We start from the raw sequence: 19,236 nt of genomic DNA, 5'->3' as shown, positions 1-19,236 counted from the left end.
TACCGTCAGCCCTATACATAGACCTATTAAGGGGCCCCTCACAGTACCACGTCTTTATTTGTCAAAAACTACTGTTTCCAATTCCAACGATACGCGTCGACAATTATCACGATTTTCATTCTGAAATTAGTTATGGCCATTGGACAGCGCTTAGAAAGATAAGTCAGTGGGGTACGATTGCGATAAAAGAAACTAATTAGTAAAATATTGTATACAGTTCGTTATGCGGGCTTTAGTTTATAGGTCTACTATGGCGGGTGCGATGTCTCAATAATCAATACAAGATGTTGTCACGATATTTATTAGCGAGCATCACTGTTCACTTAAACTCCAGCGATTCCACTGGCATTACACTAGTGCACTATAAGACTCGTGCAGTCGTGCTTTGAAATCGAGTACAAAATAATAATAATAATAATAATAATAATAATAATATAATCGTCGAGATATTCAATTTGAACGTCTCGACGCATTTGCGCGCACGAGACAGACCGTGATTGCCCCCATGGACGTTGCGGCTCGACCGGGAGGACGGCGTTTTGTTGGAGGTGGTCGTGGAAACAATAATAATAATCGGACACGTACATAAGTTGTTATCAGTGATCCGTGCGGTGTACGGAGCGCGACGCCGACGTGCCGATGTGGCAGAAGCGGTCGGTTTTGATAACGCGGCGGGTCACGTAATAATTTTGATAATCTTAGGTACGTTTCGGCGACCGGCGGCGGCCACTGGTTACGATTCGTGTACGTATTAAATGTATAGCTGTTCAAGATTATTGTCATAATAATAATAATAATATCGTGGAACCTCCAACGTGTAACAAACGAACCGCCGAAACCACGAGTAATAATAACAACAACGGCGATAATATTATGCCAACGACACAGTTTTCCCGATGACGCTGTTGTGATTGACCCGCGAACAAAAATCTCGAATCGCTAGTCAAAGGCGCAAAATAGTGCACGCTTAATATTATACCGATATTAAGGAGAAGTCGCGCAGTCCGGTCGTGAGCGTGTATTACCGGCTTGTCCATCCGAACGCTCCAGCTGTTCGGGAACATGTTGCAGTTCCGTCTGCCGCTGCTGGTGGTGTCCGCCGTCTTCGTTCTATTGGCGGGCCATGCCGATTTCGGGCGCTGCAACCAGGTCGTGTCCCGGTTCGAGTACAAGTACAGCTTCAAACCACCATATTTGGCCCAGAAGGATGGATCTGTACCGTTCTGGGAGTACGGCGGAAGTATGTCAACGCTTACTGTGTTTCCTTCTTTATCTTTGTTTAATATTTTTTTTTGTGTACATAGGTTTCTATTCCGATTAATTGATTATTTCCCTCACTGAACGATCCATATAGGTACGTCCGATCACGTTATGTTTAGTAACGAATCCTAGAAACAGCTTTGTAAACTTTATGCCCTACCAATAGCTGGTAATAACTGTACAGTATGCTTGCACTCGAAGAGCTATTGAAATTTGTTTTGAAATTAACGATATGCGCTTAGAATTTTAGCAACGGAAAAATACCAAATAAAAATCTTTTTAAACACTTGAAGCTTACTTATCTTGAAGTGATTGTAAAAAATAACAATAATTTTAAACCACTTTTTTTACAAAAAAGTACATTTTTTGTTCGTACATACTAATTAATATTAATAGGAATTAGGAGGTATATTTTTAATACATTTGATTACCTACCTAATACTCGTTTCAAACATTTATTAATGTACCTAAACATTCATAAAATTATAAGAAATTATTATGTAAACAAAATAGTTAAAAGTATCAAACAAAATACAACTAAATCACAATGGGAGGTGTGTATCTTAAAATACTCTCCAGAGTGCTTTATTTCTAAATGCTTTACCTATTAAAATGAGAAGAGTTTGAATCAATTATAAATCACTCATAAACAGTCCATCCTTGTGCAAATTTGATGTAATATTTGTTAATAACTTATTAAAAGTTAGAATGTTGCTTTACACTAAAAGTATTATTTATTTATTTGTTTGTTTTTGTTTTTGTATAGATGCTATTGCCAGTGCAGATAATGTTCGAATTGCACCATCTTTAAAAAGTCAAAAAGGTTTGTTCTTATCCAATTCATTATGATTTTATACGTACTATATTTTTCTCATAGTACTCTTATTATTATTACTATAGAAGGTTTATTTGGTTCCATCAAATGCTTTATTAAGTATAATACTACTGTTTAAATATTATGTAAACTAAAATTAAATATTCATAAGTCATAACAGTAACATCTTAAGTTTCATTTCTCAATTATTGATAATAATGTATCAATATGATCTAGGTATATTCCAATGAATACAGTTTACTTTTTATTACATTTATATATTTTATACTTGGAAGAAATTATGCTACATATATTTGTATAAATCTTTTCTACAGAATTTATAATAAATTGGTAAATTAAACATTTTAGCGATCAGTTCTTTTTCTTGGACAAAAAATGTATTACATAGGGCTTTTTAAAAAAAGTAAAAGTAAATCTCAGAATACATAAATAAGAAAATAACATGTGTTATTTTATTAGGTATCAATTGATATTAGTGAATTTGATAAATGAAAGTCTTTTTGCAGGTGCAATTTGGACAAAAAGTCAAACAAAGTTTGATTGGTGGACAGTTGAAATAAATTTTAGAGTCAGCGGAAGAGGTAGAATTGGTGCTGATGGCCTGGTACATATTATATTACAATATATTATTATTATTATTATTGTTTGTAATAATATTAAATTATGATTTTAAACAGGCATTTTGGTATACATCTTCTAAAGGTGACTACAATGGTCCAGTATTTGGTAGCTCCGACAAATGGACTGGTTTGGGAGTATTCTTTGATTCTTTCGACAATGATGGCAAACACAATAATCCATATATTATGGGTGTAGTAAATGATGGATCACAAGTTTTTGATCATGCAAAGTAAATAAACCAATTAATTTATTAAATAAATTATTTATTTACCATGTTTTTTTCAGTGATGGTTCTACTCAACAGTTATCTGGGTGTTTGAGAGATTTTAGAAATAAACCTTTTGCGACAAGAGCCAAAATTGAATATTATATGAACACATTAACGGTATGTATTATTGTATTGTTGTGTGGGAATTACAATCATGGTTAAATTTTATATGATTGCCTGATGATCCATATCATAAGTGATATCACATAGCAATTGAAATTGCTTGCTGGGACAGCTGCTTATCTGACTGTATGCGCTCTCTATCATATTTTGTCAATAGCGATTACAGTATATAAATATTCCACTTTGGTCTACGAGCGCTACAAAATTATTTTATCATGAGTAATTATGGAGACAACCATTCCATAGCTTGCCGGGCAACCATTATATCTTTAATCGTGATAAAAATCCAGTTAGCAACTTCTTAATAGGATGTCGTATCTCCGTATTATATTGTTTCTGTCTTACTAACCCATAATATACCAAAATGTACGACTAGCAGTTCCAATTTTGAATTGTTAGCTTGAATATTAGAGTGAATGACCTTTTTTTTTCTTTGTATTATCGAGGACCGTGGAGAGAACCGCGATTTGCATTACAGTGCCCCAGCCTCCATCGTTTATTGACATTAAACATCGGTAATACATCAATAGCATCCGGCCTTAGCCCCCCGCGACCTGGCAGACTTTCCTCAATTATCGCTGGTAGAGTGAATTGACCTATTATCAAACTTAAATATAAGAACATTATCTGTGTTCTCTTGTTGGTTTTTGCAATGTTTTAATTTTTATGTGAGTTATGAGTATGTAAAATATTAATATTTGAAAATGCTTAAATTCAATTATAAACTAAAATATTGTAAAAAACCAACGAAAAAACACAGATAATATTCTCTGTAGGTCAATTCTCTAATATTTAAGCTAACAATACAAAATTGGAGCTGCTGGACATACATTTTGTTATATTAAGTATATTACAGTAAGGCGGAGACAACATATACAGGTACGACATCCTCTTAATAAGGAACACAAAACACGAAAAATAAGTTTTTTTTTAATTTATAAGAATGTTCAATTCTAAGAGAAATGGTACAGGTATAACGTTTCTACACACATTCAAAGAGTTATTAGGAATTGAATAAAGATGTCATTGAGCCGGGTTGCGGTAATTGCCCATCTTATATTTGTAAAATTTGCTCGCTTCATTCAATAATTTACTTATCTTGTGTTTTTGAATTTTTGTTGTGACCTGTTTTTATGCACTAAACACAGAAATACGGCAAGCATTTTTGTTACTTCTTTCTCTGTAATCGCAATAGTCACTTATTGCAACACGACATGGCACAACCAGCTATTATCTCTTAGTCATTTTAGTATTTAAAAAAAATTAAACATTTTATTGAAATTCTAATACTTGAATCGTCTTAAGCACAAAATGTTACAAATTTATGTGTAAATCAAATATCAGAAATAACCTTTTTATAGGGGTGTAAAGTGATAATTTTACATGTATAAGATAGGGAGTTATATTGAGTCTGAGTTTAGTCATTCTAAATACTCTTATATTTGCTTAAATGATATTTTTTTTACATTGAGTTTTGACCAATTTGTTTTTAGTAGTTATAACTACAGTAATTTAATATTTAATTAATTTGAAGAAAATATTTCTTTGTGTTGTGTGCTTTTTAAGAGGACGTTGTCCTTATATGTGTTATTCCATCTTACTAACTCATAATGTCATAACATAGCAAAGTTTACATCCAAAAAAACCATTTTACTTTGTTATTTTTAATGTTAGAGGGAATTTACTTATTATAAAATTTAAAGGTAGGTAGGAATATCTATAGGACTAACACGTTTTTTAGATATTTCAATAGAGAAGATTATTACTTTGAAATGTAATGATAAATACATTCATTCTAATATTGAAAATAAAAGAGTCGAATGGATTCTTTTAAATGTACAATTTGGAATGCTATGCGTTAATAAGGTGGAGACAATAAATTTAGGAATTATATCCTTATACTTAAACTATATCTCTATATTGACCATAAGCATCAATTATATTTAATGTTTTTATTCGTTTAGGTATTTTTCCATAGTGGCAATACTAATAATGAAAAGGACTTTGAAATTTGCTTCCGAAGCGAAAATGTATTTTTACCTAAGAATGGTCATTTTGGTGTATCTGCTGCTACCGGTGGTCTTGCAGGTAGTGATCTCTTCATAGAATATTATTGTGTGTATTTAAATAAGCTTATTATTAAATACAATTTTATATTTCAGATGATCACGATGTTAATCATTTTTTGACATATAGTATTTACCCTCCGGGAACAACATTCAAACCAGCTGGTACATCTCAGCAAACTACCGTGGATGAAGAAAATAAACTAACCAGAGAGTATGCAGATTACCAACGGAAATTAGATCAAGAAAAAGAAGAGTAAGATAGTTAATAAATATTAGTTGACTCTTGGGAAATCAAACTTTGATATCTTGAGCACAGAAATTACCTTCAACCAATATTATAACATTTACTTTTCCTCAATTTGAAATTCTCAATTTAACTTCAAGCTATCCAGTGTATACTTATTTGCAATGATAGTATTTCTTATTCTTATTTATTACTTTGTTGTAATATGTAGTTATCACAAGCAGCATCCAGAAACTAAAACAAGAGAAGATAGCGAGTTTGAAGATTGGTATGAAACAGATAGTCAAAGAGAATTAAATCAGATATTCTCTGGTCAGAGCCAGATTGTAGATTCTGTAAAAGTTTTGAGCCAAAAACTTGATGAAGTTGTTGGTCGTCAGGAACGAACACTCAGCTTGCTATCGAACGTTCAATCTACTATGGCGGTTGTTGGATCAATGGGTAGTGCACAAGGACAACCTCATGGTAAGAAATTTTTGCTAACTATTTACACGCATTTATTGATATTTTCTGTTTATTATAATGTAGTACAAATGCCACAAGGGAATGCAGGAATGGGAAGACAAGATGTTGATTTACTGATCAACAACCAAAATGGAATTATAAGCTCTGTGAGAGAAGTCAGGTATTATTTTCAAATATTTTGCAAATTCATATGTTATTTAAAATTGTAATATTATTATTCAGTTATTTTGTATTATTAAGAAGAAATAAAAATATGATTTTACCATTTTAAAGTAACTGGTTAATTGTTTTATCAGTTGTTATTTGTATAAGATTCATAAGTTGTGATATAAAATGTATCTATAATTTACTCAGAATACATATTACTCATATCTTGAAAGTTTAGCTACAAATTAAATTTTTAACCTGTATAATGAATACACATTATAGGTCCATACTTATAAGTATTTCTACAATATTTTGGTTATGCGTTAGTGATTTTTCAATATTTCACATTCAAATTATGTCATTTTCTCATACACTAAACACTGTATTTTTAATTTGTATAGGAATTTAGTGGCAGAAGTACATTTAAAGACTGAAAACATAATTAAAAACCAAGCTCATCAACCAACAGCTCAAGTTCAGCCATTAGGCTACGACCAGGTATCAATTATACATGAAATCAGAGACTCATTGAATACCATCAAACGGGAAGCTACACAGAAGGCTGGGTATTCACAACAATTGTCTTGTCCTACATGTGCAACCAATACAATTGTTTTGGTAGCTGCAGTGGGTCAAACGTTATTGTTTATTATCTATGCTTTCTATAAGTAAGTTAAGATTATGTTAATAGATATTTCAAATCAGTGGTAGGAGGTTTGGAGGATCAATCAACATTTGAATTAGTTATTAGAAGACCTATAAACCAAATTTTTATCCATCAAAATGAAAATTACCCATTTTACAAAGATAGGACTAAAAAATATATCGATTTAATTGTTATTTGTATAAAATAAGTGTTACCATCACTGCTTTCATATTTTATTAATTACTTTAAAAATTCTATAATTTATTGTAGATGGTTTTTAAATAAACATCATTTGAAGAATGTAAAGAAATTTCTCCATAATAATAAAAAATAATTGTAACTTTTTCTCATAATAGATTGTTTTAAAACTACTTGTACCTCTTATTGAAACAACAAAACAAAAATAACTAAAAAAAAAAAATTGAATCATATGACTTAAAATAATAAAATATTATATGATATAACAGTAAAAATGTTTAATCCATGTTTCATTACTTTGAGGCCTCCGCTCATTAAATTATTTGTAGGAACAAAAAACTAACCATGTTAACGAGATGCTAACATGATACCACTCATGTTACAAGTCAAAACAAAAATAAGTTTCATAGCCTCTAAAACGTAAAGATAGACCCTGCTTAATGTCTCACTTCACAAATTCCTAGACACGCCACTGTTTCAAATGTGTCTAGAATCCTGATATGTTACTTCATGAATACAATTTTATTATCACATTACTGCATGAATACATTTCTTATCAAAACACAAATTGAATAATATTACCTTTCCTTGTGTGACAACATTTGCTGTTTATGTCATTAATAATGTTAATATCAAACCGATAATATCTTATGTTTGTATTTGCTGAAAAATTGTTTTTTTTTTCAGGAACAGTAAAGAATCCCAAGCTAAGAAATTCTATTGAACCTTTGAAATAAGAACAGAACTATCTTAATACTATGTATATAATTAGGAGATTTCATTAATTATTGCAATTGTGTTAATATGTAATTGATACCTCTTATGAATAAGATAATAGTAAAAATGTATTTTTTTGGTACCGAGATGAATCTCCATGATAAATCTACCAAAATAGTTTTTTTTTACCATGTAATTAACGACTTATTATTTAATTAAGATAATTTTTTTAAGATTGTTTTACTTTTCATTACAATAAGAATGTGTTGTGATTTATAAAATAAAAATTATGATATAAATTTAATTAATTCATTATTTGGTTCAAAACTGTGTAGGCTAAATTTGGATTTATGTTGATTTGTTACAGACCACAACTTACAATAAATTTAAATGTTATTTTGATATTTTTTTTTTTTAAATGATTTTAAATGGAAAATAAAAACCAAAAAACAAGTTAATAATTGTTAATAATTTATTATTTTAATGCATTGTCAATAATTGTTTTGTAGAATTGATTTATAGTTTTTAGGTAATAACCGTTTAGATTTAATTAGTAACTTACAATATTATATAAATATATAGGTCAATTGGTATCAATATAAAATAAAATGTTTTTAGTAAAAGTAAAAAAATTAAGAACACATATTATGTAAGAAGGTTAACTTTAAAAATCAGACAGGCTTTATAGGTTTTTTTTTTTTTTGGCGGTAAAATATTCATAGCCTGGTTTAAAATGTTTGTTAATACTTAATACAATATTATAGTAGGCCCTGGGCATTGTAATCAAACATGTCATTACGCAAAACAATATAAATATATAATATTATGTATGGTATCGTTGGGCTGTCATTAGTAGATACACATAATAATTGCCACAACGATTAGGTATTTCATAAAAAAATAACAAATCTATTGTGTGAAAAATATGCATTAAATTAATGTGCAAGTGGACCCGTGCATGACTTCTGATAAGAACATCGGTGTACCAGCTCCGAGACCACCGTCTGTCTTCTCCTGTTCGTTCTCTTGATCATACTCACAATCGAAATACCGACTCTGCAAACAAAGAAAATACGGTTGTAATAAAAAAAAGAAAACACTCTAATAAAACGTAAACATGATTATTTTTTAAACAAAACAGCCTTTTCCCTTAGTCCAGACGGGTCACAGACCTGATTAACCAAATGATTAATTCACCTAAGGCGGACAGCACTAAAATATTAACACATTAACATGTTCTAAATATTATATTCATCAAAGGTTGCCAATTTCTGTTATCAGTTTATTATTTATAATAAATTATAGGTTGATATTGTATTGCCTACTAACTGGGGCCGATCAAGCCGATTCGTTCTGTCCATCGACATCTAATGACCATTGATCATGGTTTTACACTTCTACCTAGGCATCTATTTTAAATTTTTAAATAATTGCATTGTAATCTAATGTTTAAATCAAATAAAAAATATTTATTTTTACAATTTATTATGCGCTATCTAATTTGTTGTCGAAGAACGGAACCCTATTTAAGTTGCTCTGAAGTAATATGAGCCAGCGCAGTGGCGCGTTTAGAAATTTGTCATGGGCAGGGTCCAGATCATTTTCAGAGCACATAGCCGCGAGGAGATTATAAGTCCATGTAAAATTTTTGTGTTTTCATTCATCTAATATAATATATATTAGATATTATTTTATATTATAAAAATCACCGGTCACGGTGTTAGCGTACAAACATACTAGGTCCTTCGTAACAGCTAGACCGATTCGGATAAACATTTTTTTGTACATTTGGTAGGTACGAGAATAGATAGGTCGTAGAGTATTTTTCACCCTCCCGGACAGCAAATGTTCGACTAAAAATATTATTATAACATTATAATAATATTATTCGTGATTATAATATTATCATTTTAAAATGCCGTCCGGGCTCCTAGCCCCACCCGAGGAGTTGCTCAAACGAGGATTTTGAGATTTGCTGTGGCAATGTAAATACTGTGCAAAATCACAATGTGATACTGGTAATGAAAATTTATAACGAAAAAAAATCACGATATTAATTGTAAATGTTGACAATTTGATGCGACGAAAAGTTTTTACAAAATCCTTTGTGTCGTATGATAAAATTTGTTTTGCTTAATCTCTTGCGTAAAAACACAAAATTTAACATGTACAAGACACGGAGTCAATGGTAGAGGTCCGGACCACATGTACATATTTTGGGTAACTAACAATTGGTTATAAATTATTATATTATGCCTAATACACATCACTAGGTGTAAAGCTGAAAATAATAATCCAACCGGATTAAGTATGCATTGAAAAGTTAAATCAAATGAATCAAGCAGCTTGGCGATCAGCTGTGACAGTTCACTGTAGTTTAGACCAATATTATGCTAGTACCTAACTATTATTTAGGTTAACTATTTTTTCAAAGCGTTATATTATTATAAAAAAAATTACATACATCAGATGGAACCCTTGAGATTGTCCCGCGGAAATCTTAGGTACCGCGAACACACTTTGATAATCGCTGCCATTGGCGCAAATAGGGGGGGGGGGGGCTTGGGGGAACTATTTTGAGTTGAGAATTCATAAAAATGTTTCTTTTTAAATCTAAGGTTTTAAAATGTAATATAAGATTACTCATAAGTTTGTCTACCTTTATCAAAAAAAAAATGTCTACAAGAAACTTAAATTACATTTTTATGAGCGTCTGAAATTTATATTTTTACAACATTTGATATTCACTTGATTTATCATGTAACAATTTTCTTATTTTATTGTAATTGAAAAACGAATGACTGTAGATATTTGAAAATTTCACTGAATGTTTATATTAGCATTTTCTATACACAATAAATTAAGCCATAATACAACATTAATCCCTACAAAGAACGGACTAACTTTAAATTGTATTAGCTTCAAAACTAAAGCCGACGGTTGACTTCTGATTGCGCCATCATTATCAGCATAAAAAAAAAAAGTTGAAAAAAAAGGTGTCCATGAAAGTAGAAAATTGATATGTTGTTTTCTATAGTAAATATATACTGTTGTACCCAGAAAAATTTCTTATTCGACAGTATAACCAAACGGATATAATATGTTTATTTAGATATATGTTCTAAAAATATCGTAATTATATGTTTATATGAATTCAAATTTTAGATTCCATAACATTTTAAAAATATTTTGACTTATTTTGAGCTGTTTACGGACATTTTCAGTTTCCATTTTTTTTAGTTTTTTTTCCTATAAATATCAATAAAATTATATTTGTTGGGTAAAATAGCGTGAAAATTGAATGCAAGGCTCCTGATATATTGCTACAATAACAGTTGAAAAATATTAAAAATACAGTCACAATTTTTTTTTAAGCATTTAAAGTTCAAATTTTGAACAAAATGTATCAAATTTAAAATTTAATAATTATTTTGTAGTTAAAATTGTATAAAATGTATAACTTTTATGGCTAAGGATTGAAAATTTAAAACAAGGCTCCACGTAAATAGGTTATATATAAATTACTTTATTCACAATAATATCATCAAATATACTTGGTAATATCATAGGCTAACTGACCGTTTTCGCTCAGAATCGTTTTTCTTATACAATGATATTATATCATTGAATTCAAATTTAACACCATCCATTACAGTGACCCACTTGTAACCTACTGTACAGCAGAGCGACACCCACTTATCCACCTTTTTTTATTGTTATCCTATAATAATTCACGATTTCCCGATAGGCATATCCGCCACTGTCGGCCATACACAGCACACTTGTCGTGTTATTCAATATTATATCATTCTTATCGTTGAATACGTATTAATTATTATTATTATTATTATTTATACCATACATATTGGTCCATTCCATCCATTCCAAACGCGTTAACAGCACTTTTTATTATTATCTGGTTGCCAATTGCCAAATGCCAGATAATAGTCGGCAACGCAACACACACCGATGTATAACTGATTAGCTAGGTATATGTGCATTAGCTCAGAGAAAGTTAATGTTTTCTATTATTCGGTATATTACGTATAGCCGTATTATAGGTAGTAAGTACTAAGCAGTAGGTAAACCTAATTCGTAATTGTATGTTTCTAAATGACTTTTATACCTATTTTATGTATGAATCAAAATATGTTTGCGACATACCTATGGGTTCGTGTGGCCATACGAATACAACATTAGAAAATAATTTATGATAAATTAAATAGAAATAAATGTCTTATTTTTTCACATATTTGAACAAATTTAACTTGTCTGCAGATGACAACAAAAATAAAATATGCAGGTATACTTATACGCCGCCTGCCTGCCTGCTTAACTCATAACGTGATATATTTATTTTAATCAATATTTGTCTAATTCGATTTTTACACCGCTCCACATATAGCAAATTAAGTAATTTGCACCTCTTGTCCTCGCCCCTCTATTAACGCCTATGTTTAGTTTAGTCGAGAGTTTGGTATAGCGATAAAATTATTCGTGTGTAAATAGTAAAAATAACTTACTTTATACCTACTTGGTTATAAGTTAAATTTGAAATTATTTTTCACTGGTTTTTCGCATACATTCGTATAATTTACGAACAAAAATTCAAGCCAAGTCCGTAAGTTTAAATACGTTTTTATAATAAGAATTAACCAACATAACAGTCGATATGATACATAATATTGTGACCGTGTTATGATCATAATATTATGATACATTATAATACACATTATACCACTACAACGGATTGAGTAGAATATCTGAGAAGGCGTCCACTAACGAAGAGTATATAACCACTAACGTAAAGACATTTTTTTTACCTATTATAGGTGGTGGCCGTTGCACGATAAAACTATGTGTTAATGTTAAAGATTTATTGTACATACGTAGATTTATATCGCTAAGTAGTCAAATAAATTCCATTTCATTTCTATGCAATATCGATGGATTATTTATTTATTTACCTATTAATTTAAACATATAATATATTATATTTAATATAGGTACATGTGATTTGACGTCATGAAGCTTTTTTTAAAGTAGGTATATGAACAATTTGTGGACGAATAACAGGAAAGTTGAATAACTTTACTCAATAATTAAACTAACGAGATCTTGAACTTTATTAGTTGGAAAAACTCAGAATGAAACATTAATCATTTGACAACCACATAAGGCGTGTAAAGGGGGGGGGGATATAGATAATGAACCCTGAGACCTGATAAAACCTGGAACCAGGATAACGGACATTATAGATCAATAGGGCTAAATCACGGGCTAACAACACTATAAAATATAGGTAATAATTATTATTATATTGTTACCAACTATAGCATTTATTGTTGTAGAATGTAGATACTTAGTAGGTAGGTACTATAATTTATTCATACCTAAGTATGAAGTAAGTAGTAAGTACCTACAGGTAAGTACCTACAGCACTTCGGTAATTGTATATTTTATAACAATACGGTAGTGTATTAACTATAAAAGTTAATTTCAATCCATTCCAAAACGACTAAAACTAATAGCCATTACCTACTTGGTACCTATATATATATTAGCAGGAAACAAATACTTTATCGAATAGGTACCTACGTATAACTGTTTAAGCATTGATTATGAATACTACAATGACGTGCATATTCATAATCATTAATCAATGGTGTATGGTAGGTTATACCTAGGTAGGTATACCTACTGAACATATTTTTTAAAAAATATTCAACATTCAAAAAACGTATTCTGGTATTCTCTCGGGTATTCTGGATACTTTTCATGTATTTATTCGAATACAAAGTATATGTATTCCATACAATACTTATATAGGTATACCTTATAATAGTCAAAAGAATTGCCGATGTTTTGATATTATGAATATTATGAAATTCGGAATCAACTTAATCTTGTGAAAACTATGTCGACACTGAATATTGATTAGATTCATAATATCATTACAAATAAAGGCTTTTAAAAAGTTTCATACCATTACCTATATATATATATTTAGTTTTCTGCTCATAATATGTTGTAAATAGTAATTTAGGTATTGTGAATTGCGATATCAAAAGTATTCCGTATTGCACAATAGGACGTGTGAATTGAGAGACTACAATATGGTTCAACTAAAAAAACAATTATTACGTGTCAATATAATATCGTAATTATGGCAAAGGTCGAGAACAATATTATAGAACCTTTAACCGTTTCTCAGTCCGTAAAAATAATATCAAAGCACTCAGAAAAACACATAATAAATAAAACAATATCAAGTACGCATGGTGTTGAATACTTAAAACTTCTGGGTTGGTCGAATATGGCTGGTGTAGCACGAAATGGATTTTTATCATTATTTATTTATTTTTTAATTGGCAGGGTGACACTTACAAACAATGCAATTCCCTTATTTACGGCCAAAACAAATGCTATCAAATAAGTGGTTACATGTATAGGATGAAATGAACTGTATGATATATTATATTGTATATTATTATTATACTGTATGATTGTTTATCAAAACTGTCAATAATAATAATAATAATAATAATACAACAACAACAATATTTAATGGACTTTTATGTATAGAATATACATTGCTTGATTGCTTTTTGCAAAAACCACACGTATCATAAAAATATTATATATAGCATTATAGCTATATAGACATATAATAATTATAGTATCGTTTTACCGTTGAGTACCCTAAGGGCATAAAAAGATTAATATTCCGGGTAAACTGATGACGTACATATTTCGGAAACGGTTGTATATTTAGGTACCTATACCATGCAAGCGTGTTGTGTGTTGAATATTTACAATTTACATACAAAAATATGCAAAATTTGAAATAGGCGGGGCTGGAGAAACGTATCAAAACATAAAAGTTTACAGTTTACACGCTATATAATGATTCTTAGAAATAAAATTCCGATCGCAAGTTTAATGCAGCGTCGTGTTGTTCTGATTAGATGCCGACGCCTAGAGATTTGTATTGAAAACTTTTCAAAAATGTAACGCCACGACTTTAACACCGCCAAACCCAGTGACGTATTTAAGCCAGGACCACCGGGGCCAAGGCCCCCAAGGTATGTCCAAGTTGGAGAGCCACGGGAACTTTATCGTTACATTACAAAAAAACTGAACATTTTATTTTTTAATTTAAATTATATTTATGCTGAATATAATTTGATTTGAAACACGAAAGAAAAATGTACAGTGGAGGCGTTTATTATCTTGTACCTGTACTTATTGTAAAATCATATACGTCATTGGTTTTTCAAACGGGTGGTCACTTATAAAAATTTATTAGGTATATTATAAAATCAATGGTTGTACGCAGCAATCACACCACAGCTATTCTAAGTGTATTATTTCTAAGACAGCCACTATCATGTAGGCTTCGCATCTCTATAATGAATTGATAAAAATATTGTGATTTGTACGTCGTACGTCGTCGTCTCCTTACAATCCTTATAATTATTATTAGTTCCCAGAACCACTATTTAATAATTAATATTTTTTATTATAATTTAATGTCTGTGTTAATTAGGGGCCCGGTGCCGGTTTTTCAAATTTTCCGCAATTCTTTACAATTTGAAAATTATATTTTATATTTAAAACGCCGCAATGGTCATAGTATTTTAACCTACTAATATTTATTTCGATATTTTTTTGGAAATCGCATTTTACCTGACATTCCAGACACCTGCAATGGTCGCTCATCTTGCAAGTTATACCCCACTGGGCAGCGACCGCCTTATAAAACTCTTTGCTGCTCTTGTGAAATATTTCTTGTCTTACGGGCGAGCCATTACTTTGACATTCGATCTCAGAGCTACACGATTGCAGACCACTTCCTCCGGCGCAAATTTCATCGTCCGAAACCATCTGCTGCAGATGACCACCGTGATCGGAAGATTGTCCTGACGGCTAATGATGAAAACAAAAACAAATTCGATATATGGGTTTAATAATATATGACTTATATTATGCAGAACATAATCACTATATCAAAAAATATTATAGACGATATATAATATAATATATAAGAATTTTTATAAGTTGACAAATTTAATATTTTGTATAAATGTACGTCACGGATGTTTGGATATAAAAAAGTAAGAACACGCGTAGTAGTATAGATAGGCCTTTTTTTAGTTTGGAATGTAACTTGACCTGTCAATTATAATTACGGATTATTTTGAGGTAAAAATACTGAATAGTACCTATATATTATATAACGCAATTTGCATAGTCATAAATAGCACTCCCTAATAAGTTTAAGCGTGATATAATATTTCAATAAATTCGGTCATTAATATTTAAAGATGATTTTTTTGTACAGTATAGGTACGCCTAAGTAACAAACCAAAAAAAAAATTATAATATAATATGTGTATGCGGTTGCAAATTATAGTTTTTTATCGTATGATCCTCCGACAAAAAATGTATCCTAGATCTTCCCCTGATAGATCTATTAGGTATTAAAAAAAATTTTTTATTAATTTTCTAACCTAACCTAAACCTTTATTCATAAATACCATAATGTTATATCAGTCATCAGATATTATGACCTGAATATAATCAGTCTGACTAATAAAATTATATTTTATTAATAATTTAGGTAGCATAGGTGCGTAATAAATAATTATATTAATACCACGTTTTATTTCTTCTATTATAATATCAAATATGTATATATTATGTCGTACCTATCGCATATTATCCTAGAATAATTATTTTAACAATATAATAAAAAAAATATATAAATTGACAGTTTTTATTTAACTATTATGGAAAAATTATCAGAAAGACATAACACCAATTTAACTTTATACTTGAAATATATGTTGGTCTATGATTTCAAATAAAACCAACTCAGACAATGAAAATCTAAACGACAAAGATGATAATTAATAATAGTTAATCAATTCATCTGGACTGATATAGGACCTATCCGATTAAAAATGTGCAGTGTTTTTGATATTTATTCTGTTTTTCTAAGGTCTACGTACTTAAAATCTATGCTTATTGCTATATTATTAAACTTAAAAAAAATGAATGTTTTGTGCTTAATATAGGGATACGAAATAAAAAAACAACGACATTATATGGTAGGTATTATTATTATTATTATTATTTACCTCCTGCAAACTGTGCTCATAACTCGGCGGCGGGGACGAAGGAATTTGCTGTAGGCCCATGCAATCCATACTGCTGCAACCAGGCGAACACGAATCCGAGGGCTGTTTCTTATTTTTGTCTTTGCAGTGTTTTTTCCTCTCTTTTTTCATTTTAACGCTGCTGCAGTTTGCCTATATATATATAAGACAAAACGTAACGACGACGATAATTATTTCGTGCATGTGTGTACAATACGAGAACATCGAAAACGTTAAAATTAATATATAATAATAATAATACCTAGGAACGGCTATACCTATTTTTTTTTTTGATAATTTAGAAACATGTAGCTTAGGTGCACCTAATATGCTTATTTCGTATACGTATAGTTTGCACCACGCTACAAACTCGATAAAAGCTTACAAGTATATACAAGTCCAATCGATTATCAAAAACTGGGAAAGTAATTATAGTTTTGCGAGAACGATGATGCATGCACCCATCGTCCTCGCACGACTGGCGAGGGGAGGCAGCGGCGAACAACTACACTGGCGACACTGGGCCACTGCAGTCAGTGCGACTACCACTATAATACTACAGCTGGTATCTACATAGGTTGCACTATGATATATTATATTATTATTATTCGTGGCGTTGCAAGGGTGGTACACTGGTACCTAACTGCGGTGTTTACACAATTTATTGTGTTTATCGATTGTTTCGTTTATTATGATTAGGAGGTACGTGCGAAAAAAAATGCAACAGTTGTGTTAAAACTTGTATAATATAATATATTATAATATAAATACATAATAATATGTGTGTACCTACCTACCTATATGAGATATTTTACACAATAGGCACTAATAACTTAAATACAAATCGAAATATATTGCGTATATTATAATATGCACAGGCACGTAATTAGTGATGCCTAACCATAGTCATGATCCGAGTCGATCATTGGAAATTTATTTTTATACATCGAACATTGTTTTATTAATTTATTTACTAGGTACTTATTTATACTGTCTATTCTTCCAATTTGAATACTTTCTACTATCTAAGTTATTGCTTATGAATATTATGCTTATACCTATTACAATTAATTGGTCAAGGGGAGCAGAAACAACTAAATTTCAATTTAAAATACTAATACTCCCAGTCACCTTCTGAAGTTGTCATTATGAGACCATTTTTTATTTTCGTTATAGAAATAGTGGAAAATCCTTTGCTGCAAGGTGGCTAAAAGCTCGATTTTTTTGTTTTACTTCTCTTACATGCATTTAGTTTTGAGTTAATGTTTTAAAAATGTTCACTAGAATATTGTTCAATTTAGAAAGCAAAATAAAAGACTTCGGGCCTAACAAATGTTTTTGTCTTTTACTAAAAAAAAAATATTCGAATGCCCAACTTGAGTTATATTGAGCCTAAGCTGAAAATATTGCAAATTTAGTTTATATAAGCTATACCTAGCTCCTTATTACATTTAACAGTCGTTTCCGTTCCCATCATAACCTATACAATATAATAATTATTGTTGTTTATCTACTTATGAATATAACCTATATATATAGTACTTATAATACCTTATAATACTATAACACAACGTGCACGTATAAAATAAATTACGACAAACAAAAATCGACGTTTACGAATGGGGTGGAGAGGCAATAAAAAAAAAATAAAAAACCATCGCGGAAGCGCGAAAATTCCGAATATAAATGTATGTACTTCGCGACACGCAGCGTATATAATGATTAGGCGTTTAGGTACCTACCTATGTGTGGTATACGTCCATCAAGTGTTATTATATGATTAACTTACAATATTATAATACAGATATTATTATTATTATTATTATTTATAACAGCGTGCGATACACACGGAACTTACGTGAGATCAATGGAAACAGATCGCATTAATCGTTCGGCACGAATAATAATATAATATTATATAGGTACCTATAATATACCTGCAGCGGGTATGCGCGTATTATAAACTCGGCGTAAGCACGCGAGCACACGAGCTCAGACCGCACACACGCACACAAACACGCACACACATACACACACCCACACACCCACACACACGCACACACCCACAGACCCACACATTCGGGACGACCGTCACGCGAGCCGGTCGCACGACGTATGTATGGCGGTGTTTACGCGGCCGTAATAAGACTCGAGGTTTGCGTGTGTGTGTGTGTGTTAGGTGCTGTGGGTGGGCGGGTGTGTGTGTGTGTGCGCGTGTGTGTGGGTCTGTGTGATGTAGACGCCTCCGAAACGATGTTACACCGTTATTGATCTATGTTGTAGCGCGGGATCCGTCTTAGGGCGCACACTCGTCCCCGCCGTGCACACACACACACACACACACACACACACACACACACATACCCCTTTATATATGTACATTATACATTATACGCATATACATAAGCGTGCGCAGACACTGTACCGGCACTCGGCGTGATAGGACCTATGTACAGTCACAAACTCATAAATAATAAATAAG

General features: G+C 31.0%; 2 protein-coding genes across 4 annotated transcripts; one reads left to right on the top strand and one right to left on the bottom strand.

Annotated features, from left to right (window-relative positions):
- Positions 1-656: 656 nt before the first annotated feature.
- Positions 657-7,997, top strand: LOC132934384 (protein ERGIC-53). The gene is made up of 11 exons (XM_061000697.1): positions 657-1,240; positions 2,027-2,083; positions 2,602-2,699; positions 2,773-2,945; positions 3,002-3,101; positions 5,072-5,195; positions 5,270-5,429; positions 5,632-5,885; positions 5,949-6,045; positions 6,434-6,700; positions 7,564-7,997. The coding sequence occupies exons 1-11, from the start codon at positions 1,063-1,065 to the stop codon at positions 7,598-7,600; spliced, it is 1,545 nt and encodes a 514-aa protein (XP_060856680.1). The 5' UTR covers positions 657-1,062; the 3' UTR covers positions 7,601-7,997.
- A 50-nt stretch (positions 7,998-8,047) lies between these two features.
- On the bottom strand, positions 8,048-18,939 carry LOC132934385 (uncharacterized). Of its 3 annotated transcripts, none has more exons than XM_061000698.1 (4): positions 18,613-18,939; positions 16,737-16,907; positions 15,283-15,522; positions 8,048-8,649 (listed from the first exon to the last, which is right to left on the bottom strand). In XM_061000698.1, the coding sequence occupies exons 2-4, from the start codon at positions 16,884-16,886 to the stop codon at positions 8,524-8,526; spliced, it is 516 nt and encodes a 171-aa protein (XP_060856681.1). In that variant the 5' UTR covers positions 16,887-16,907; positions 18,613-18,939; the 3' UTR covers positions 8,048-8,523. The 3 variants fall into 3 exon arrangements, with proteins under 3 accessions (XP_060856681.1, XP_060856683.1, XP_060856682.1); XM_061000700.1 differs by lacking the exon at positions 18,613-18,939 and adding an exon at positions 17,033-17,322; XM_061000699.1 differs by lacking the exon at positions 18,613-18,939 and adding an exon at positions 17,017-17,320.
- Positions 18,940-19,236: the final 297 nt, after the last annotated feature.

The sequence above is a fragment of the Metopolophium dirhodum genome, chromosome 1, assembly GCF_019925205.1.
Source record: "Metopolophium dirhodum isolate CAU chromosome 1, ASM1992520v1, whole genome shotgun sequence".
NCBI lineage: Eukaryota > Metazoa > Arthropoda > Insecta > Hemiptera > Aphididae > Metopolophium > Metopolophium dirhodum.
Note: the sequence above shows the minus strand (reverse complement) of the source record. Positions and strands in the feature narration are given on the sequence as shown.